Here is a 24,657-nt window from a genome sequence, read left to right as displayed (position 1 = left end):
ACATACATAATATTATATATATATATATATATATATATATATATATAATATATAATATATATATATATATATATATATATATATATATATATATGTGTGTGTGTGTGTGTGTGTGTGTGTGTGTGTGTGTGTGTGTGTGTATATATATATATATTCGACTAGACCACGAGCTTTTAAATCATTTACCTTGCTACTCGATCCCAACTTGAAAAATAATTCGAACTACTCAAGTTCGATAATAATTGAGTTGAGTCAAGCATGAACTCAAGTCAATTCAGACTCAAGTTGAGTTTAGATTCAAGTCAAGCTCGAGCAAATAATAAGTTACTCAACTTACACCGTAGTGCACTTAGTCCCATATTGATTGTGTATTGGAATAATTTTAAACACTTGCACAAGACTAAACCCAAGAAACACTTTTTGACAAGCAAGCGATGATCTATGTGGATAAGAGGGAACGTGGCATGACTTTTTTGGGCTAACTAAGACTAATTATAATACTGTGATTGGATTTAATAGAATTTACACACTTAGTCCAGCGAGAATACTACTGGTTAAATGGGAGGAACATGTGCTAACTCTTGCAAGCTTGAGTTTTGTTCTATGTCGAAGATATGTTAGGTACTCATACAAAATCAAAAAATCTATAGGAACATGCATTTAGTTATATATTAATTGTATATCGAAGAGATCATGGATAATTATACAGGATAAAGGAACTCAAAATATAATTTTAGCTAGCTTGGTTTAGATGAGTTCTGAAGTTGTGGAAAATGATACCAAAACAAGCTAGCCTATGGTTCATGTGCATTGTGTCATTATATAACTTGGCATTGGACTCCTATGATACTAGAAGTGATCTTCTAACAACAATACGACATTATACTATTTACTTTCATATTGTAACGTTGTGCAGCTTTGAAAAAAATTTCAACAACAAAATTCTAATATTCTCCTCAATAAAGTGAAAAGTCTTTCCAAATTTAAAAATACTATGAATCCAGGAAGAAACTTTCATTTCGTTTTAATGAAAATTATTGAATAATTTGTTTTCTAGCTAATCAATAGAGCAAAATCTTCTTGCATCCGTTAGAATGATTATGTTAAAAATTTTATTAAATTTATAGAATTGAACTACTATAATTAGTAAAATTATAGGATTATCGACTGAATTAGACCAATATTCATAACAGTCTAAAAATAATTTTAGAGTGGATTGGTCTGGATCCTATAAATCTGTTGAGATCTTTTCTTCTTATAGGATTAGAACCAGTCCAATCTATAAATTTTATAAGATTTTTAGTGAAATCATCCCACTAAATTTTTAATAGTTATTATTGGACAAGAACATTTAGCATTACAAAAAAGATTTTCTAGTTTATCGGACATTATCTGTGATTACAGGCTTGGTGTCAGATGGTCGACCAGTTTTTTGACCGTCAGGAGGTAAGATACATGTTGCATTACATGTTTCGGGATGGCAAGATAAGAGATTTTTTTTTTTTTGATATAAAGAGACAATCATGTTATTTTAATACGAAAGCAGTTAAAAAAGTTAAAATATAAAATAATTTTTAAAATTTAAAAATATATATCATTTTGATGTTAAGTACAGTCTGCAGAGCGTTTGGTATTTATGAAAATCATCCGGTTTACAGTACTGTGCAAGAATAAAAAGGACAAGGGGAGTTAAAAAAAATTAAGATGACAAAAAAAAGAAAAAGAAAGACAGAGCCAATTGATCCCTCGGAAGGCGGACACACTTGGGCGAATCTCATGCTACCGTTCCCAATAGTTTCACCTTGGCCTTTATTATGGCTCCGACCTTTCTCTTCTGCTTTCGGCTTTATCAGCCCTTTTTTGTTTTTTTGCCAGCTCCAGCTTTTTTTCCTTTTCCTACGACAGTCCTTCCACCCCCATCTTTGGCCTCCCTCTCTCCTTTCTCTTCATAATGCCCTCTCCAACCTTAATCTCTTTAGAGATCACTTAGAGAAGGAAACAACTATTTGGGTCTTGTCCAAATCCCACCATCTCACTCCAATGGCTGAAGTGGTTGTGGCTAAGAGCCTTCTGTTCTCCTTCCTCTTCTTTCTTCACAATGTTTGCTCTTCAGGTCAGTATCTCAAACTCTCTTTTCTGTCACTATTATTCAGTTCCCTAAGTTTAATCGAAGAAGTAAGGATGAACTAAAGTAGTTCATTTGTCATCTCTGATAGTTACCAAGATGTCCTGGTTTAAATTAGGAAAATTTCACTTCTTCAAATACTTTACCCTTTGGACCAACAATATCTATGGTAATTTTAAGGGAACATAGAGCTAATATTTCAAGATGATCTATATGTCTTTCTCTAGGAATGTGATTTTGAAACTGGATTCTTTAGGTTATAATATCCAATTTTTTTCTAAGCTTGGTGTCTCCGTTCATTTTGGGGAAAAAAAATGATGGGCTTCAGTTTTATTCAGTTTCTCTCTCTCTATCTCTCGCTACATTTTCAATTTAATGCTTTAATAGATGAAATAAGAACAAACACAGGCTGTTCATTTGCCATCCTCAGTAGCTACAAGGATTTCTTAGTACAGCTTGTAAAAATGTTCTTGGTCTTTCGGGTACAAGAACATAGATGGGCCAACTAGAAGGAGCATAAAGGTAACGTTTGTAAGATCATGGATATATCTAGATCCCTTAGTGATGTTTGAGACTGTTCTTTATCTTTATGAAATTAGATTCTTTTGACTTTTCTATCTCAATAGTTTCTCTCAGCCCTTCCCATTTTGGAGGATTATTGGAATTTAGGTATTTATTTTGCACCCGTTTTCCTTCAGGAACCATTGTGGGTTTCTCATACGATGCAAGGGAAGAGAATCCTGCCTCGAGATCTCCCATAAAGACACTGTCTTTCCTTCAGAAGAATATGGTGTCTTCCTCTCAGTTTAAGGTCTTTCTCACGGACCCAGGAGCATTCATAGATTTACCACCCAACACTGGAATCTCTGTTGATCTCTTTGTGGACCAACTCAAACTGTTTAAGCAAGTGAAATCTAAGGATTCCACCACCTCATGGCTCAAAACCCATCTTGTAGACACTCTCCCCTATTTGAACATCAGTAACATTCTAGTTGGCAGTACTGAACAAAGCCTACCTTTGCTTCTTTCCACCTTGAGCTCGATAGAGACTTCTCTCAAGAGCTTTGATCTTGATAAAAGCATTGGTGTCTCAGCCATGTTTCCCTTCTCCACCCTTATGACCTTGGACGAATCTAACAATAAAAATCTGCTGAAGCTAATGAACTTTATAAAGAACTCCAAGTCTTTTGTGGCAGTAGAGACACTTGTAGAGGGAGCACTGAGCTTGGGAGATGGCTTTGTTCAATCCACCATCCAAAATGCTATGTGGGCTTGCATTACTCTACCTTATCCTGACATCCCCATAGTTCTGTATGTGAAGAGCTCTGTTGTGCCAAGTGGCAGGGAAATAGCTGAATTTACTGAGAGAATGATGAAATCTATCGATAACCATGCTCTGATAAGAGAAAGGATTTTGGGACTGTTTGCTGATATATCCCATGTTGGAGAATTTGAGCAGAAGAAACCTAGTTGGGAGGATGAATTAATCTTCCCGTCTCGTAGAGAACTTCTTGGCCATGATAATAGACCCGTATCTGCAACCAAAACAATAGTCCATGATTCTGTCGTCCCAATAACGAACCCTGCAACAACACCTATAACAGTTCCCTCGACAAACCCAGCACCAGCAATTATCACTGTACCCTCTACCAATCCTGTTACAGTTTTTCCCACAAATCCCACCACAGCACCTATTACTGTTCCCCCCTTGGATCCTGTACCCACACCAATCATGGTCCCTCCGTCAAATCCCATGCCAACACCTGCCACAACACCAGTAGTGCCTACGACTAATCCTGCTATGACACCCACAACACTCCCTGTCAGCCCACCGGTAACCAACCCTGTGACAACCTATCCATATCCACCATCTGGGAGCACACCATCTTTAACACCACCGGTAACAGTGCCGAGCACAGTCCCTGTTTCACCAACAATTTCTGGGCAGACTTGGTGCGTGGCCAAGACTGGGGCTTTGGATGTGGCACTCCAGATGGCACTGGATTATGCTTGTGGGATTGGAGGAGCAGACTGCTCCACAATTCAACCAACAGGGAGCTGCTACAATCCAGACTCCCTCCAAGCCCATGCCTCATATGCCTTCAACAGCTACTACCAGAAGAATCCAGTGCCAACAAGCTGCGATTTTGGAGGAACAGCAATGATCGTCAATGTTAATCCAAGTAAGAACTTACATTTCAAGCATCCTTGCTTTTAAATATTGTTAATACGCTATCCTGAATATAAAAAGCACCAAAATTTTCATCTTTTTTTGGATGTAGATGACAGTAGCTGTAAATCAGTAGCTAGTTGTTCTTACGTCCATCAAACCTGCAATAAATTAGAGCTTGAAACATAAACTGCTTATTTTATAGCTCATGCATTTTCTTAAATATTTTGGCAGGCTCAGGAAGTTGCATATACCCATCTTCCAGGTAGACACACTTGAAATACCGTTCCTGTAATTAATTACGGATATATTTTGGTGCATCATACATAACCTTCATGTCTGTTTTGAATGTGCAGTTCTGTTTCTGGTTTCAGTCCTGCTACCACCACTACTGGTTCCAGTTCAGGTTCATCAGTTTTGAACACCAATAACACAGGTGACTCTGGTACAGTTTTTGGGTCCAACAACCCTGCAGGCGCTACAAACGATTCATTCTCTCTTGCTGCTGGTTGGATCTTCTTATTGTTCGTGCTTACCATAGCCTGTATCACTGGTAACATCTAGTAGCTTGTTATTTTCAGTTCTTGAGCAGTAGCTACAGCAGTATACATCCGATCGGTGTGTAGAGAAGATTTAGAAGTTTGATGTATATATGGACTGAGCAGATCCTAGTCATTGTTAGAGATGACCCAATGAAAAGTTTGATTGCTCTATATACATTGTGGGAATGTGATTTCACTTTAGGAAAAGCTAAAGAATATTTCTGAATGTACAAATGATTACAGAGAAACAGAATGTAACATGGGGTTCAATCAGGGAAAAGATCTGTTCTCTATCAACAATACCGGGGCTGCTTTGTTTAAATGCTACTGCACTATACATTACTGGATCTCAACATCTCGTCAAGTACATAATGACGGAGAGAATGAACTCTTTTTGTAAGAACAGCCACACCTGATGTAGACACTAGAAATATGGAGCTTCATACTGGAGCTCAGCTCTTCATAAATTGCTGCTTCTAGATGAAACCAACGAAGTACTGGTGCCTCATGGCCGCCTGATCACTCAGTTCTTTTTCAGTCGTGTGCCTTCTTTCGTCCAACTATTTCTTTTCTTTCTTATGTTTTCAGGTAAATCTCTTCTATCTATTTCAAGTATTTCATTGTCATACAATAAATGTAGATAAGGAAGAAAGGGCAACTTTTATTTGAGAAATATCAAGGGAAGTAAAAGAACCTTAATATATGGATCAAAGTAACTAATACAATATTGTGTGGGAAGAAGATAGAAGACTACATAAGAGTAAAGATCTATTGGATAATGTAGCAGGATTAGGTTGGATTTCCATATTGGATTCATAGATTTGGTAGGACCTTAATGTATGGATCAAAGTAACTAACACAAGTGCATAAGAGTAAAGATCTATTTGGATAATCTGGCAGTATTAGGTTGGATTTCCATATTGGATTCATAGATTAGGTAGCCTATTTGGCCATAGCCAATATCAATTTCATACCATTTCAATCTGTATCTTGTGGGAGAAAGAAGAGATCTCTATTCTTTTTTTTTTTTCCGATGCAGATCAATAGATCCATAGGATACGACTTGGGTGTGTAGGCCATTAGGGCCACTTTCCACAGGAATATCCCATGGGAGTATCCAAGCAAGCCCTAAATGGTTTCCTTTCCCTTTCTATAGCTGGACTTTGTAGGCAGAGATTCGAATGTTCAACGGAGGGTAAAGATGTTTGCACAAAAAATAAATTTCTCAAAAAAAAAGGAAAAAAAATAAAGGGCGGTAAGGCTGGAAGAATTAGAGGGATAAGCTAAGATGGAGCACCTCAAATAAAGATAACTACAAGCAGGTTGATCGAGTACCTCAAATAAGCGTAAGAATCTATGTGATGAAGTGGTTGATCGAGTGCAAATTATTCGGACACAATCACAGTGAGCTAGAATGCCTCCTCTTCTCTCTCTATCTCTCGTGCACTCGCTCGTTTGCTTGCTAGCTGGCATGGAAGAGGAAATAATTGCCAGGTAAAATTTATATAATGGACACCAATTTGATTGGCTAAGACATTGTAGTTTGCAAGAACATAATCTACAAGAAATGGCAGGTAAATTCACTAGGACCCAGCTAATAAGGGTGATCAATAAGAATCACCAGACTTGATATAAATCATTTTAGCTATATGAGGAAGATTAGATAGGGTCCATCAGTGATAAAGGTCAAATTTCATCATTGGATTTTGAAACAGGTCACTCAACTTAAAACTTTCTTTTCTGAAAAATATTTTGACCAATCATATTTTAATTTTTTTGTATTTATTTTTACTAGTCATATATATTTTGAGAACAAAGTCCTATTTGAACTAAATATAGAATCTACAATATGATCTACATTGCATAAGGATAGACTTCATTAGTATAAATAAAGGCTATGCATCTCAGATTTTTAATGATCAATGAAAGAAAAGGTGACTCAAATCTTACCTTTTCCAATCTTACTAATATTCCTAAATTTTCTTGAGAGTTTCAAGTTGAACATATTAAAAAACATACCTTCTCCCTAATTAGATCAAATTGGCATTAGAACTCTAATCCTCTATATCTATATGACCTTAGTTTATGGTCTAGAATGCGAGCTATACAAGCAAATAGGAGAAGGACTATCGATCTTTGAAGTACATTTAAAAATAAAAACAGATATGACTACTAGTTCTATCTTAATGAATGATGAGATGAAGAAATATCTTATATGACTAGAGGAGAAGATTGCCAAATTCACTGAAATTGTGTCTCAATTGATAATGTCTTCAATATAAACACCATGAGTTCATGTAGCAAAACTATCTCCCATATTTGGAGATGCGAGCTAGAATTGAAATCCCTGTATACGATGGAACTATCAATATGAGAAGCTAAAAAATTAGCTAGATCACTTAGACATATATTTCATTATCTATGGATGCACAAGCTTTATCCATTTTAAGCTTTTCAACCATGCCCTTGTCTGTAGAAGTTAAAAGAGAGAGAGAGGGAGTGAAATTGAGAAAGTGGCAATGGGACTCGTGCCTCGTCTTTGTGCGATGATCCCTCTTGCATTCATAGTGTAAATGTAGGGCTTAAATGACATTTGGTGTAATCCTGTTACAACAAATATAACAAATATTTTCAATAGAAAGAGTTAAAGCCTCCGCATGCAGTGGGCTGGCGGATGACTTAACGAGGTCAAGTCTATTCAGCTAAAGTCAAGTCTGTTGAGATCTTGCAGGTATCTCTGTTGGTCCTTCATCTTCTGCTCCTCGGGTTGTTGGTGAAGGTGCACTATAGGAGAATGATGATGTGGATGTGCATGATTTAGTTTTCATGCACGTCGAGCATAAGCATATTTCAATACACCCCCACAAACTCAGTGGTGGGTCACTGACGTTGAGTTTGGAGCAGAGCAGACCATTGCCTGGACAATGGCTTGGTGGGAATGTCGGCCATTTGGTCTTTGGTCGAGATGAAATGAAATTGCAGAGGCTTGTTTGCAATGCATTCTTGAATAAAGTGAAAATCTATCTCCATGTGTTTGGTGTGTGCGTGGAACACCAGATTCACAGTGAGATATGTGGCATTGATGTTATCGCACCAAAGCGTGGGGGGCCGGTGTGAAGAACCAACTTGGCTAGTAAGGACTGAAGCGAGATAATTTCAGCGATGGTGTTAGCCACAGTTTTGTATTCAACTTTGGTATTTGACCAAGATACTATTGGTTACTTCTTCGAGTTTCAAGAGATTAGGTTCCTATATGCCAAGAAAGATGGCATAGTCGCTAGTGGAACGCCAACCGATTTTGCAACCTACCCAGTCCGCATCGCTAAAGGCATGTAGTGCGGCAGAGGATTGGTAGTAAATGAGGAGAGCATATTTTGCAGTACCTCATAGATAGCGAAGAATCCATTTAACCTATGTCCAGTCGGCCTCCATGGGAGAGTGCATGCACTGGCAAGCATGATTGATGACGAAGGCTATGTTGGGCCGTGTGATCGTCACGTACTATAGCGCTTCCACCATGCTACGGTATTCTATGGCGTTGGGTAGCACAGCATCATAAGACATCGATGGGGAAGAGGTGGCCATGGGTGTTGAAACAGGCCGAGCTGCTTCTATGTGACAACAACAGAGGAGATCTTTGATGTATTTGGATTGGGATAGGAAGCATCCTTCCAGGTGAGGCTTCAGTTCGATCCTCGAGAAGAATGAAGCGGCACCCATATCACAAACTCACTGCTCAGTGAGTTAATGAGATGTTGTATATTGTCGGTGTCACTGCCGGTGATGAGGATGTCGTCAACATAGATAAGGATGAAGATAGCGACTGAAGATATGCATCTGTAGAGGAGGTTGGTGTTTATCTTTGATCCAGCAAAGCCAAGTTCAAAAAGCCGAGTACTCAATCATTTGAACCAGGCTCTAGGGGCCTATTGAAGACCATACAGCGATCTGTGGAAGCGGTAGATATGATGGGGTAGCTATGGATGGATAAACTCTGGGGGTTGCTCTATGTAAACCGTCTCCTCAAGGTATCTATGCAAGAACACATTGGACACGTTGAGTTGACGGATGGCCAACAAGCAGTGATGGCAATCGAGAGGAGAAGATGAATAGTGGTAATTTTAATTACCAGGCTAAAGGTGTCCAAGAAATCAGGACGACGGCCAAAAAGAGTGTCCAATGGAGAAACATGGTTAAGCAGTGGGGTTGGTAAATGATTCATTAAAAAACAAGCAATAGAGACAGTAGCATCATCTTAGTACCATTTTAGGACTAATGCAGCGGCCATCATGGTAAGAGCAGTTTCTACTAGATGCTGATGTTTACGTTCGCAGCCTCATTTTGCTCGAGTGTGTGGGCATGATAAATAATGATGAATACCTTCACCATTAAGATGGTGAGAGAGCGAACAGTACTCGCTGTCCCAATTGGGTTGAACTGTCTCTTGATCTTGCGATTAAAAAGATGTTCAATGTATTGTTGGAAGCGCACAAAAATATCAAGCACATCGCTCTTACAAGCCATAGAAAAAAGTCAAGTATATTTGCTAAAATCATCTAAGAACATAATATAATATTTATTTTCAGAAGATGACTCAATCGATGCTGGCCCCCAGACATCAAAGAAGATGAGGTCGAGGGGTGCAGTAGAATATGAGTCAGTACAGGAAAGAGGAAGATGATGACTTTTTACCTATTGGTAGGCAGAACAAACAGAGTTACGAAGGGACTGGATAGTGGGCAGTTTATTGGTGGAGAGGACACGTTGCACCATGCGAAGAGCTGGGTGCCCCAAGCGATCGTGCCAAGTAATCGGAGAAGCATGGATACTTATGAACACTGAAGAAGGATATTTTTTATTGGAGATAACTAGCTGATAGAGCCCATCCTTAGCTAGTCTATGGAGTAGTGTCTTCCATGGGACCCAATCCTTAATAAAAAAAGAACAAGGATGAAACTCAAAAATAACGTTGTTATCACGAGAAAATTGCTGGACAGATAGTAGGTTACAGGTAATGTGAGGAACATGTAGTATATTGCACATAACAAGAGGTTTAGATGAAGATGGGAGAATTGTGGAATCTGGATGAGAGATCATCAAACCTGTGCCATTACCGACGTAAACCTGATCAGGGCCATGATAGGGCATTGCCGTTGTGAGCTGCTAATAGTCGGTGATAATGTGGGGGGTTGCTCCCGAGTTGGGATACCACATACTGGAGTCTACTTGGATGCCGCCATCATGATAGTGCTGCATGGCAGTGACAGATGATGTTGGTAGAAGACCATTGGTGACAGTGTAGGTGCTCGGAGGTGGTGCTCCACAACCATATAGGTATGATTGGAAGTTAGGATCAAAGCGGCTATGGCATTGATCTATAGTGTGGCCATCATAATGGCAAATCTGGCAGCGATCACGGCCCTGATTGCCGCATCCTTTGCTGTGACCATGACCCTATCCCTGATCGGACCCATATTTGAACTGTTGCTGATGTTGGTAGTTGGTGGTGTCCCCATTCGTCTTGTTGAACTTGTTGTTGCGGACGGCAATGTTGGCCATGGTGAATGACTGATCACTGGAGTTCTGAGACTTGAGTTGGAGAATGCCTTCATATGCCATCAGATCAGCATACACGTTTTCTAATATACAGGCGGGGTTGGCCAATTGAGCCGTGATTGATGGAATGCAAGCATCAAAGTAAGGACCAAGACCTATCATGATGTGCATGGCAAGGTCTGCATCAGAGATGAGGTAGCCAATACTAGTAAGACTCTTAGAAATGGTTTGAAAATGCCCAATATATTTAGTTATAGAGAGATTTTCTTTTCGGATAGAATGAAGTTGGATCTTCAGTTGAAGGACCTGAGCATGAGAGCGAGAAGCAAAGGATCGAGCAAGTGCATCACAAAGGTAAGATAGACTCGAAGAGCAAGGCAATGAGCCAACTCATCAGCTACAGGTTGTACTTCATCCATGGGATGTATGTCGGATTGGGTTGAGGAGCACCATCAGCTGTGGAACGAAGAGTTTCTACAGGGCGAGATTCACTGCCATCGATCAGGTCGAGGAGCTCATTGCTATGCAGAAGGGGTATGATCTGCATCTTCCACAAGATGTAGTTGTCCCTTGTAAGTTTGATGGGGATGAACTGTATGGAATTGGGAAGAGCAATAGTGGAAGTGATGGGAATATAGGAGGTGGAGGAAATAAAAATGATGTCTAACATGGTGCTATAGAGCTTGTGCTCTAATACTAAGTCAAAATTGAGAGAGAGAGAGAGTGAGTGAACTCGATGAAGTGGCAAATGGGACTCGTGCCTCATCTCTGTGTGATGATCCCTCTTGCATTTATAGTATAAACGCAGGGCCATAAATGGCATTCGATGTAATCCTGTTATAACAAATACAATAAATATTTTCAATAGAAAGAGTTAAAGCCTCTGCGCACAGTGAGTTTGCAGACAACTTGACAAGGTTAAGTTTATTAAGCTAAAGTCAAGTCTGTTGAGATCTTACAGATATCTCTGTTGGTCTTTCATCTTCTGCTCCTCGGGTTGTTGGCGAAGGCGCACTAGGAGAATGATGATGTGGACATGCATGGTTTGGTTTCCATGCACGTCGAGTATGGGCATGCTTCAATAGTAGAATTCACATATAAGAAATAATGATATTTTTAGTCTAACATAGAGCAAGTTCAAGAGCTTAATCAAGAAGTGATTCTATCAAGTTGTCTAAGAGAAGGATCGGTAGATTAAGTAGCAATATTTGAAGCAAAAGTATGATCAATCTATTTAGAATTATACTATCGAGTTTCACAAGCATGCTATCTCTTCATGAAGTATGTTGAAGGTTTTCATGAAAATATGAAGCTCGTCAAAATTGAAGATATCAATGAAGCTAAAATGAAGGCCATGAGAATTGAAGAGAAGAATCGGCCTAAAAAGCAAAAAGGTGATAAATTCAAGAAAAGAGGTAGAAAACTACGTCAAGAAGGGGAGCACCATAAGAAATAAGTCACTCAAAAAATTATTGTGACCATTGTAAGAAGGCATATCAAGGAGAAGTATTGGAAGCTTTATCCTGAGTTGTAGCTGAAAAGAAAGAAGTTCAAGGATGAAGATCCCAAGAAAAAAAAAGAGAAGGTGGTCCTTAATGCGATAAATGTTGAGAAGTTACTCAAGCTTGAGCAAGCTCAAAATTAAATCTGATAATGAGAAAATCTGAGACAATAACTGCAACAGATATAGAAGCATGAGCAGAACTCTACTATTTAACAATCAAGTCAAAGCAGAGTATTATCAAATCTAGTGTACTACACCTTGAAAGCCAAAGGAACATCATCTCTGAAGGTTGGGTTCAAAAGTTAGGATTACTGACCAAGCCTCATTCATATCTCTTTCTGTTAAGTTGAAGATAACCAAGTAGTATACCTCTAGATTCATAAAAATTGAAAGATATATTGATGAGGTGACATGTGAAGTAGTTCTATTGGATATTTGCTAGGTTATTCTTGAGAGCTCATAAGGTAGTGACACCTTAGGGTCAACTCCATACTCTCTAAATATCAGTATGAGAACTATACTATGAGATAGTGACACCTTCGAGCGACTCACCACCTCATGCATCTATTTGATCATGAGAACAAGTAGGTTTAGAAGGATCTGATTATATATTATATAATAGTAATATTATGCTCAAATACAAAATTGAATATTTCTATCTTTAGGAAGAAGATCCTATTGATCATGTGATAAAGGAGTCACATCTCTATGCTGAGCTAATTCGCAGTACCTCCTCTAACTCACTGATCTTGTCTCGATCCAAAATATCCCATAGTCCAACACCTTTTTAGCCAAGACGATCTACTATACCACCCTCAGTGGGTATTTGGAGAGTTCATCTCAAACTCACTGCATTCATAACGATTCAGAGTCCTTTCACCTTCGACTCCATACTCCCTATCCCGATCTTTGCATTCCCATAAAATTCTTTTATGAGATTAGGGTGGGTGGAAAGATTCAAAGAGCATACTTGTAAAGTTTGAATAAAGGAGACACCGACTTATTTAGGAAATAAAAGAGATTTTGATCTAATTTTCTCTCAAAAATATGTGCTGCCCATATGCTAGAGGCGGGAAAATATTTTTGCCACATGGACACAACTTTATATTGATTGCCATGTGGGCATATCCGACAAACCATGATCGAAATTAGATGGATTGTGGATTTTTTTGAGTAATGCTTTCAAATGTAAAAGTTGATCTTATAATAATTCAAAATGAAGTAGGTTTTTGCAACTTAAAATAAAATGTAAAGGGTGTTATTTTTAACCTTTTTTTTATTTTGTATATGCGTTCGATGGGTCATAAATATTTTTCACCTTACATGTGTGGAAACTGTTCTTATTTGCGGCCGTGCTGCAACAAATAGGAAGCCCTTGGAAGTTGGAACGCTATCCGGTAAGGTAACCGAGTGGAATCGGAGACTTTACGAGGAGCAGCGCCGATTGAGCGGTCCGGGTTAGCTTTCGAGTCCAACTTTCGGCCTCCCTCTCCATCCATCCAAGAAGGGGAAGAACAGAAGCGGTGTAATTTATTCTCTCCGTAATCTTTCCCTCCGGAAGCGATTATTGTAGGTCAGAGCCTTCACCTCCCACTCTCTCCCTTTTATGACCTCGATCTATTTCGTTACAAATTTTTTCTTATTTCGGTTTCTTTCATCTACGATTAAAAAATCGATGATAATATCACTCAGAATCTCGCTGAGATGGCTTCAAAGATTCCACCTTTCGTCTTCTCCACGCGATTTTTTATCCGGATTTCTGTAATCTGGTGTTTTGTTTCGATTCCACGCGGTGCCCGCGTACAATTCTCACCAAGAAAAAGCTTTTTGCATCAGAGATTTTGATCTTTGATCCCTTGAAGATTTGGGGCAGAAACAGAGATTATTCTTTTTAGAAGCTGTTCAAAGACAAATTTTTGTCATCTCGAAGCCATCTGTTGTCTGGGTTTTTAGATATTTTCCTCTTTTCAATTCTAGATGCCATGCCTGGTGAACTAATTGTTGTTCGATCTGTATGTGCCGTGTAAGCTCTATCTCTCGATGTCCTGAACAGATTCAAAGCTGTTTGAATGGCTAAAGATCCTATCTTTCATTCAAATCCTCGTGGTGTCCATGTCTTAAGATGTTGGGGACCTCGATCTCCAATGGTCCCTTTTGATATATACATATTTTTAAATTTTTTCTCATCTTCTCTCTTCTTTGATACACCGTAAGATGATGCCATTGAGAAGTTTGCTCCAATGGCATCAAAAATTCCAACTTTCCTTCTCTCCAGGCGGCTTCTGAACCAGTCTTCTTTAAAAGCTCTTCGGTTTTATTCAATTCCCAGTGCTGCTTGTGTTCAAAATCCTTCTGAAACAGATAGCAGTACTCCAAACTCTGCTGAGTTTGAATCTGCTACCCGCTCTCTCAGGAACAGGCTCCACCCGGACAGGTTGATCCGCATCTTGGATTCCACTTTGGATTTGAACTTGGCTGTTAACATCTTCAAATGGGCATCCGTTCAAAAAAATTTCCGGCCGACACTAGAAATTTATACCCACATGATATTGAAGCTTGGTCTGGCAGAAAACCACCAAGAAATGGGGGATCTCTTGAAGGAGATGGTGAAATTGGATCTCCCAAATTTAGAAGAAGCATTGGGTTTCATGATTCATTCCTTTTGCCAAAACCACAGGCTAATAGAAGCTTTAGAAGTTTTCAAACATGCAAATTCGGTGAAGCGCATATTGTCGGTATTGTCATGCAATGCTTTATTGGGCACTTTTGTGTCAAAAAGGGGAAATTTTCAGTCTGTGATGTTTGTCTATAAGGAAATGGTGAAAGCAGGGATTCTTCCTGATGTTGAAACATTGAATTACTTAATAAAGGCACTCTGTGAGGCTGGTCACTTGGAATTGGCGCTAAACCAGTTTCATAAAATGAGCAAAAAACAATGCGCTCCAAATAGTCAGACATTTGAGATACTCATCAGTGCTCTTTGTTCAAGCGGCAGAGTAGATGAATCGGTCAAGGTTTTGAATCAGATGTTGGACCTGGGCTGCAAACCACATCGTGACTTTTATGTGAGTATCATACCTCTATTTTGCAGGATTAACAGATTCAAGGAAGGAATTGAGTTGTTTAGAATGATGAAAAATACAGGTCTTCAGCTTGAGGCGCATCTGTACAGTATTTTAGTTCTATGTTTATGTGAAAATCAACAATTGGATGATGCAGTCGAGCTTTTTGAAGATATGTTAGCGTCAGGCTTTTCTCCTGTGAACAGTATGCATGTGGATATTGTGAATGGGTATTGCAAAATGGGGAAGCTGGGCAAAGCAATGAGCTTTTTGGATGGGAACAATACCTTGGAAATTGAACCTTATAATGCCTTGCTCAAAGGTTTTTGTAATGAGGGCAGGTTCCTGGAGGCAATTATTTATCTCAGAAAGATGGCAGATCAGGGACTAGTTGACAGGATGTCTTGGAATATCATTATAAGGGGCCTTTGTGAGCATGAGAATGTTGGAAAAGCATTTGAAGTTATTGGTAGAATGATTGTCTCTTCTTACATGCCCGAGCAGGCCACTTATTCTGCAATTATAATTGGGTACTGTAAGATGGGTTCATGTGAGAAAGCTTTAGAAATGTTCCGACTGGCCTGTGTCAATAACATGACTTTGGATTCAGAATCTTGCTCAGAATTGATTGAGGGTTTGTGTTATGTAAAACAAGTACAGGAGGCCATGGAAGTGTTTTACTATATTACTAACAAAGGCCTTAGTCTCACCTCTAACTCACTCAATATGTTGATCCAAGAATTTGTCATGCTGGAAGGGTGCATGAAGCAATTAGACTTCATTCTCTTGCAGTTCATAAAGGTACTTATTGTATTCCAGATACATACACTACTATTTTGCTTGCATTGTTGGATCTGAACAAAGAAAAGGATATATTAGCATTCCTTTCACAAATGTTGGTGGAAGGCTATAATCTAGATGCAAGAATATACTGTATTCTTATATGTGGTTTGTGTACCCACAGTACAGTGAGTATGGCCGCTCTTTTATTCAATCAAATGATTCATGATGGCTTCATTCCTGATTCCAAAACATTTGAAACTTTAGTGTTCAGTATGGCTAAATTTTCTCAATTGCATACAGTGGTGCATAGCTTAGAGAAAATAATTAATGAAAACAGAATACTTAGTCCCACCGTATGTAACATGATCATCCATGGCCTCTTGAAAGAGGGCCACAGAAATGAGGCTTGTAAGTTTCTGGACCGGATAATAGAGATGGGTTGGGTCCCAGATGCTGAGACACATGGATTGTTGGTTGGAAGTTTCCATGTACAAGAAAGGGATGGAACTATTGGGGTATCTGAAGCTTCTGGGAATGACAATGTGAGCAACATATTGGCTGAAGGGCTGAACAAATGTAATGAACACATGGTTCAAGAATAATGTAACAATATGCTGAAGTGTCATAACTGCATGCACGAGCTCTCATTCAAGTTCCAAGTGCTTCCTCTCATCCGGGTGAACTCCTCTTGTGGAGGCCTTGACCATCCATTATCTTTAGAAGCTGCAAAAGGAAGCAGCTTGCCGTCAAGATTGCCCTTATCCTTTGTATCATCATGGAAGGCCATTCATGGTTATGAGGCAAGGCAAAGGATTACTTATTGTTAGACATGTATTATTCAACAGGTTAGTTATGATTGAAGCTTTCTTCTTTTTCCTTTTCCACATGCTACCAATTTAGCTTTATTTATGAGAATTAAGATATACTTCTGTCTCAACAAATTCTCATTCTAGCATATGCAATCCACATTTATCATGTTTAGCTAACATTTGTGCTATATGACTTTTGAATTTGGCAATTTAATGCATTAGTTGCTTGTCCTACTCTTTTCCATGCTTTATCTTTTCCATCGTAAAATATATACTAGAAAGTGAGTAGATTATGCATTTTGAATTAATCCTGAAAAACATGTTAATTCTGCCATATAGTTCATAACTTGAATAATCTAGTTGCTTGCTAGATTATCTCTATGAATGCTTTGCTTCACTGGAGGACCACATAGCTCACCAAGTGACTATGGAAGATGAGAATTCACCCAAAATAGTTAGAAATTATCTAATGGATAGAACATGGAATTGAATACTTTATTATAAACAAGGTAAAGATGGGTAACAAGCAAATTTCACTTGAAAAAACCATGACAATAAGTCTTATTCCAACCAATTTTTTTGGCTAAGTATGTGACACTAAAATAAAGCAATATTCCTTAACAAATACGAATAGTGTGAATAAAACTATAAATCATAATCATGCATACTAAAGGTAACAAAAATAGTACCATCAAGGGAGGCAGAACCATCCTGACCCACTTGATGCAGAATGTACCAAGCCATGGACCAAGATGGTTTCGGCTATGAAATTGAGAAACCGACGAAAGAGGCAGAGAGAGAAGGAAAGAGAGGAGAAGAGAGAGAGAGGGGAGGGGGAGGAAGGTGATGGATGGTGGATGAGGTTGGCAGAGGGCCGAGGAGTCATGCAGAGAAGCGGAGGATGGGCTCCACTTCTAATTTTTTTATTTCGTTTGATATAGGAATCCCAGAAGGGGTTCCTTTTTAATTTCAAAAATTTAAATGAAGTTGACAAAGCCCTTACGAATTTCGTTTAACTTTTGAAAATAAAAAACTTATTTTATTCAGACAAAAAAGTGAAGTCGGCAACCCTTTGCAAATTTCACTTAATTTTTTCAAAAATAGAATGGGGCCCCCCTCCGGGACTCGGAACCGGAGGTGGAGCTCCTCTTCCGCCCCTTCATACAGTTCCTTGGTCCTCTGCAGTCCTCTACTGGCCTCTGCTGGATGTCTGTCACCCTCCTTATCTCTCCCTCCCTTCCTCCCTCTCATCTCCCTCCTACTCTCTTTCTCTATTTTCTTCTCACCTATTCTCTCCCTTGCCTTCTTTGTCGTATTGGGATGCGCTCTACTAGCCTCCGTTTGTTTTTCCTCCCTCTCTCTCCTCGCTTCCTCCCTCTCCCTCTCTCTCTCTCGCTCTCTCTCTTCCTCTCTCTTGTTCTCCCTCTCCCCCGCCCTCTTTGATGTATTGGTATGGGCCTAGCACAGAACATCACATGGGTGTACCAAACTATGCCGTCGGGTAATCAGTCCAGGTCTCGGTACGAGCACAGCAATCCTTGAGTAGAAAATAAAAGAACAACTAGTGTTTAGTAGTAGGTGGTGTGGAATTGCATTCAAACCATTATAACCATTATAGTACCACAGAAACCAATCAAATCAAGAAGTGAACATCTAGCTTGTTACACTTTATTCTGTAAAAGATGGTCATGTACTTTTCAGAATGGTTAGGAGCTTTTTTGCAGAAGTATCGTCCTTGTAAATTTACAGTGATGTAGGCATAAAATAATGTGTATCTCTAATTATTTGCCAAGGCATGACTGAAGGATATCACAAAGTTGAAGCCATCTTCCATTTCAAAATATATCTTGAGCACCCTAGTTTGCTCTTAGGGGGATCTGTGCCATGACATACCTCTTGATCTGATATACTTACAGTTCCTTTTTGTGCTGCATTGTGATGTTATGTCCGAGACTATTGCAACTGGACAGATAAGAATGTAATTTACTGCCCTGGTCTTTGAAGAAATTTTATAGACAAGGAGACTTAGAATTGAGAGGCCATTTAGGGCAGCAGATAATTTTGTGATGTAGAGGTAAAATTTGACATAAAATTAGAAGTCAAATGGCGGTTACTTTCGAGGTCTTATCATTATCTCCTGCATGTTATGATGTCAAATTCTAAATTTTTGCTAATTCTATGTTCCCCATGGTGTAAACATAGAAAGGGCATGTTTGGTATTTCTTAAAAAGTGTTTTTGCAGCTTGTAAAGCAAAAAAGCACTTCTTAGAAAAAAATAAAATTTTTGTACCATCATTCCAAAAGTGCTTCTACAAGAAGAAAAGTCAAAAAAAAAAAAAAAATTCTGGGAGAAGCTAGAAAACCTAGTCTTTGACATTTTTCTAAAGCAGAAGCAACACCAAACATGCCAGCAATTTTACCAATGGTCATCCCAAGAGGGAATGTACTCTGCTGAAAAAACTCCCATTTTTATTTATACTCACCACTATTTTACTTCAAACATGGAGAGCCAATGATGAATGTTACCAATTGTTGTCCTTAGGACATTTCAGTGCATCTATGTTGCTTCATCATATACCAAGCCAAGAAATAGCACTGCTAATGCTGTCCTCACATGCTATTTGATGGAGAAAATAAGGGAAAAAATGATAGTATATTCTTTGCTATTTGAATGATAATTACCAAATAGGAGTTCTTTGCTACTCCAATCCAGGGATACAACTGGGATATATGGTACAATTTTTTCTTTGACACAGGAAAATACAAACTCTAGTATGTGAATCCTTAAGTAGGTTTCATATGAAATTTGTTACTTCTTGTTCTCATCCTAGATTTGAAAACAATATTCCATGTATCAATCTATTTCGCCTCCAAAAGAAATAATGTAATATAGTGATCATCACATGCAAGTATTTTTGGCACCTGCAGCAGTGAAGGATCTCATTTATTGATTTACAATGCTTCAAAGACCTATTATGGTACAGGATAAGAGTCTCCATGATGATTGGTTTGATTGTTCATCTATTGTTGTAGTTAATTTGATTCAGAATCATCAGGATGCCATTGAAAAAGGAAGGCCCAAAAATTTATGATATCTTCAGATAAACAACAAGAATGCTTAAGATCATGTCAGCCTGTATCATCTTGCTTTACATTTTTAGATTTGGGAACTTGGAAATCACGAAGCCATCACCTGAAAATTGGGTGCTTCATGTGGATCTCCTTGTGTGTCTCATTATTCATTTGCTTAATTGAGCAGCGCTGACTGTAGCAGTTATAACTTATTCTTGTCTTTTATTTTCATCCTTCTTGACACTCTAACGGTACAGGAATTGCATCATAGTTCCTTCCCCACCACTTGCTGGACGTAAACCTACATGTCATGGTGGTTGCTTGGATAGCACTCCTTGATGGATGGATCTGGTCATGGAGAAGGCCTTCTTTTGCGGTCAGATTCAAGAAAAAATTGCCAGGTAACAAAAAGCATTCTCGTATCAAGTGTCGACTTTAACCATGTTTTTTCTATTGTAAACTCAAGTAGTTTTTTGTTCCCTGCTTCCCTACCTGGCGTACCAGATGTCAAGAGAAACAGAAATGTAATGGAAGAGGTGCAGTCCGAGATATACCAAAAGCTTTACATCCATGGGAGTGCCGGCTCACCATCTCCCCAACTGGGAGAGTGGACGTCATAATTTGTAGTAGCTTCTCAATTTGAAATTTTAAACTTTATCAGTGATAGTTGGGGTTTTGATGGTTGGCATGAATGATTATTAGCAGTCCAAGTGTCGAGTTATGATAGCTTTGATTTCAAATGTGGTATGGAAGATGTTGTCTTTACTGTGCTCTATATCCACCATCTGTTTCTATCTCTATCATAACTCGTCTGTTCTATCTCTGTTGTAAACCATGAGAAATTTATTTGTTATTCATTCTGTTTTATTATTTGTGCTAAGGAGGATTTGCTGTCTGAACTCCAATATTGCAACTTAAAGGATCTATGTTGTGTAATGTATGTAACTTATTTAGGTAAAACAGTGTCATCGAGCCTTGCTTTTATAAGTTCTTGTTGTAATAGTAAAAATGAGAGGAAATAACTGGAGTTGAAGGAGAAGAGATTCTATAGCTCTTCACTCTTAATAAGTATGAAGGCAAATTTTTGAGTTGGTTATTATAAGTGGGATTAGAATGAGTGGATGGCAATGGCCTGTTTATTGAAACATGCTATTTAAAGTGAAGAGGGTCTTACCCAATGGTCATATCCTTTTGCTTAGTAACCAGCACTGTTGAGTTAGATTCTTGGATAATGCATTCCCAAGTATTTGAGGTCAGATAATTATATTGAGGTTGGATCTCCTGCCTTCTTTTTTTCAAGGAACACAAAACAAAAAGCCATCCTTGAATGGCAAGATAAGGCATCTAACATTTCATTATTCTTATAGCAAGTATTAGATTCCACTTGATAGAATTTGCTTTATCAAAGTATGCATAGTCTCAAAAGGAAAAGTCTCCGAGTCCTCGGATGTTATTAAATTTGGTAGATTCATATCCTTTTGCGACTTGATTAGCTGATATTGTAGAAAAAATCGTGTATAACCAGCTACCACTTTCAGAAAGTGAAATTTATTTCTGATTCATTTATGCAACCAAAAAAAGCTCTTATTGTAATCAAAATGTAAAACCAAACTACCACTTATCTTATTTTTTTGTAAATTAGTATTGAGCATTGCATAATGCATGTGAAATAGATCAACTAGTTATGTCCTTGCGGTTAGATATTCTGAAGGATTTATATTAGATCTTCTAGGCTACCATCTCTCTTGTTTATCTCATGAAAAACAGTTAGGAGAAAGCTCAACCAAGTATCAAAACCAATTGTTTTAGTTTAGAGTTTGCTTTTACTATATGGTAATGATAAGCCAGAAGTCTTACCCTGACATCTTGTATTTTTTCAATGTGAAGGAGGTATTGAAATAGTTTCTATCCATCAGCAGACAAATGAGATACATGTGCGAGTGCAAAAGGCATGGCTAGAGGTAAAATGATTATGTCTACCACACTATCGCATGCATTTGGCAGGAAAACAATAGTAATTAAAAGATGAAAAGATAAGCAAAAGATATTTTTGCAAATGTAACAATATTGAAAGCTAATCTATGCTCACAAACTATAATTTTTAAAGATTTTCTTCTGATATGTTTCATTTTTATAATGTATTAAGTATTCCATGTAGAGTGTCAACACCAATCCATTTCCAAATTTAGTGTCCAACAAAACTTAGAAATAGTTACCTAACACACCATCCATTTAATTAATACCTATACTAATTAAATAAAGTGGGAAAAATTATAGAACCACTAGAAAAGAATTAAAACAGTAATTCATTTTAGACCTCAATTGGCTAACTGAACCGGCCCCAACCAGATTTTAAAAAAAAATAAACCGGTCGCTGAACCAGTTAAACCGAACCTCGTCCGACGGAACAGCTTAGTCAAATTGGCCGAGGAGGCCCAGTGTACCAGCCCCTCCGTATTCGATCATCAAGCCCGAGAGAGACGTTTGAGACGAGAACCCAAACCCTAAAAAGACGATCTGTTTTCCGAAGCGAAGAGGACAAACAGGGAAGAAAAATCCGGAGGTCTCGACAAATTCTTCCTAAATCTTTCTTCAATCCTCCCCCAAATCCTTCCAATAGCTCCGAATCCGCCTCCCTCCCTCCGCTCTCCCTCGATTTCGAAGTCTGGAAACGCAAATCTCGGATTCCTATCTCGGGTTTTCTGAGGTTCGGATCCACTGCTCCGGCCAATGCCGCAGTAGTCATGACGACGGAGGCGGCGGCGACGACGCTGAGGCGGAAACCACCACCGCACCCCGCCCCACCGGTTGCGGCGGCGATGGCTGCGACGCCCAGGACCCCTGGCCGCTCCACCACGTCCGCCACCGCACTGTCTTCTGCCGCCTTTGCACTTCCTGCGTCCTCAAATACCACGCCGGATCCTTCTGTACCGTCTGCTTCAAGCTCTTCGACGGCCCCCGCCGCCGCCGGCGCGGTCTGCCGTCGTCCGCTGCACCCGGTGCCCCTCCATCGTCCACGCCGCCTGCCTTCCAGAAGCCGATCGCGCCTCCTCCTTCCTCTGCCCTAGCTGCTCCAACCCCGCCGGCTTCTCTTACTTTCATGTCAGCAAGAATGGACGGCAGCGATCGTTTGATCTCACATCAGCGAAGGTTCTCCTCGCCGCCGCGCGGCTGGCGGCGGCCTCCGTGAACAGGGCGGCGGTGGCCTCGAGGGCCGAGGCGGAGAGGAAGGTCAGAGATGCGGCTTTGTCGAAGAAGAGAGCGAGGGAGATGCTGGAGAAGGTCTTCACACTCTCGAAGATGGAGAAGGAGAGGAAGAAGAAGAAAGCTAATGAGGCCACCGTGGTTCCCATGCTGGATGTGGTGGAGGCAAAGGACAAGATACCAAAGCTGGGCAGCACGGTGGCGGCCAATGTGGGGCAGAAGAGGGTGCAGAACAGGGATACCAATAGGTGGACGAAGTTCGAGGAACCGATGGCAATGGTGCCGAAGCCACTTCAAGGTGTCGTAGATGATAAAAGCAAGGTGTCTTCTCTAACTGGGATGCAGAACCATGCTGATCATTTCGACAAGAAGGGTAGTGTTAGTAGTTTGCCACATGCTGGAAAACATGTGAGCCAAATGCCGAGCAAGGAAAGGGGGCTTCTTTCAAGTACTCCAGGTGCTTTTGTTAAGGAGGAGGGCGGCGTTAATGGTGGATGCTGACGGTGGTCCTAGGTTACTTCAAATCAACTCAAGGTGAAGACTTTAACATCTTACATCTTATTGTGTTGTGTTTCAAGAATACTTGGCATCTTCTGAATACGAAATAAAGTATTACGAAATATTCCATTTTTAGTATTCCTAGTTTGTTTATTGGAAAACAATGTTTCCTTTTTCCTCTTATGACTCGTTTGGTCCATGGGAAGGGAAGGGAGGAAAGTATGATCAGTGGAAAGATGGAGAAAGGCCTCATCTTTGGTTGGAGTTTTCAAAAGAGCAAGATGGAAAAGTACTATTTCCATGGGAATAAGATTCTTAAATTTCATGGAAAAGGAAAACCTATGTGGGACATAGGAAACTCCAATTCCCACCAGCTGAAAATTGGGATTTTTTTTTTTTTTTTTTTTTTTTTTTTGTACAATGTGCCCTTAAGCTGTTAGAATGGGGTAAGATCTTTTCCTTTGTTAAGGGCATAATATGTATTTTATAAAATTTTCCTAGGAAAGGAGATGGTTAACCAAATATAAGCCACTTTGAAATGTGTCATTTTCCACAGTCTACTAAACATGCAAAAATCACTTTTCCAAGCATAAGCTTCTTGGGAAAAACATTTCAGTGAGAGCAAATTCTTCTCATGAACCAAATGAGTCCTTAAAAGCTTTTATTTGAGTATAAGCAAGTGTTTGGCATCTTTTGCAAATACGAGGAAGTCATATGGATGTTTAAAATTGAGTCAGTGATGATATTTTTTTTGGATTCTTTGAGAGATTGTTCTGTTTTTAATTATTTGCACTTGTTGCAGATTCATCAATCTCTTGGACTAACTTCAGAGCTATATTGATGGGTTAGATGAACAAAGTGACTGCACTTTTGAGTTGGTTTTCCGAGTCTGTGTATGTTGTGATTTCAGTACCTGATGGATGCCGGCAATCTTCCGGAGATTGTTGAGAGCATTTTGTATTTGCTTCAACTTTTTTTTTTCTTAGTGAAGTGTCAGCATTGGATCCAATTGTATCTTTCCATTGAACTGAAGTTTCCTAGTTGTGCCATTTGTCATTAGCTACTGATTTAAATTTCAAGATATATTTCTTTTGCTTGGTAGTTTTTTAAAGTCATTTTCTTTTTTCATGTCTTAGGTTCTACCTTTCCTAGTAGCACATGAATTTCTATCACATGCTAAAACAAAGGGGACTCATGTTACTTTTACTTCTATGACCCTGCAACTCCTATTTACTTTTTATTCTTGATGGACCCATGAACAAGACTCTCATGCAATTATGCAGGACCATTTATTTCACATAGCTGGAAGGGATTTATTCTCTTAATTTTATT

At 39.1% G+C, this 24,657-nt stretch overlaps 2 protein-coding genes and 1 pseudogene across 3 annotated transcripts; all 3 read left to right on the top strand.

Annotated features, from left to right (window-relative positions):
* The first annotated feature begins 1,848 nt into the window (after positions 1 to 1,848).
* LOC105059750 (uncharacterized) lies at positions 1,849 to 5,242 on the top strand. 2 transcript variants are annotated; one of them, XM_029260363.2, is made up of 4 exons: positions 1,849 to 2,113; positions 3,322 to 4,308; positions 4,530 to 4,560; positions 4,652 to 5,242. In XM_029260363.2, exons 1-4 carry the CDS (start codon positions 2,041 to 2,043, stop codon positions 4,857 to 4,859), a joined length of 1,299 nt encoding a protein of 432 aa, XP_029116196.2. In that variant the 5' UTR covers positions 1,849 to 2,040; the 3' UTR covers positions 4,860 to 5,242. The 2 variants fall into 2 exon arrangements, with proteins under 2 accessions (XP_029116196.2, XP_010941476.2); XM_010943174.4 differs by having other exon boundaries at positions 2,824 to 4,308.
* Positions 5,243 to 13,253: 8,011 nt separating this feature from the next.
* LOC105059749 (uncharacterized) lies at positions 13,254 to 20,542 on the top strand. Its single transcript, XM_073245103.1, is given in 4 exon segments — positions 13,254 to 15,698; positions 15,701 to 16,587; positions 19,881 to 20,024; positions 20,128 to 20,542. Coding segments are annotated over 2 exon segments (2,205 nt in total). The 5' UTR covers positions 13,254 to 14,137; the 3' UTR covers positions 16,345 to 16,587; positions 19,881 to 20,024; positions 20,128 to 20,542.
* A 1,526-nt stretch (positions 20,543 to 22,068) lies between these two features.
* On the top strand, positions 22,069 to 24,436 carry LOC105059748 (uncharacterized; annotated as a pseudogene).
* The last annotated feature ends 221 nt before the right edge of the window (positions 24,437 to 24,657 follow it).

Source organism: Elaeis guineensis, chromosome 10, assembly GCF_000442705.2.
Source record: "Elaeis guineensis isolate ETL-2024a chromosome 10, EG11, whole genome shotgun sequence".
Classification (NCBI taxonomy): Eukaryota; Viridiplantae; Streptophyta; class Magnoliopsida; order Arecales; family Arecaceae; genus Elaeis; species Elaeis guineensis.
This window is presented reverse-complemented; position numbering and strand designations above follow the sequence as displayed.

What these genes read in the sequence shown, in the direction of transcription:
- LOC105059750 (XM_010943174.4), top strand. Translation starts at nt 2,041, where the DNA reads ATGGCTGAAGTGGTTGTGGCTAAGAGCCTTCTGTTCTCCTTCCTCTTC. An exon ending in TCACAATGTTTGCTCTTCAG is followed by an intron (nt 2,114 to 2,823) that starts GTCAGTATCTCA and finishes GTTTTCCTTCAG; the next exon opens with GAACCATTGTGGGTTTCTCA. An exon ending in GATCGTCAATGTTAATCCAA is followed by an intron (nt 4,309 to 4,529) that starts GTAAGAACTTAC and finishes ATATTTTGGCAG; the next exon opens with GCTCAGGAAGTTGCATATAC.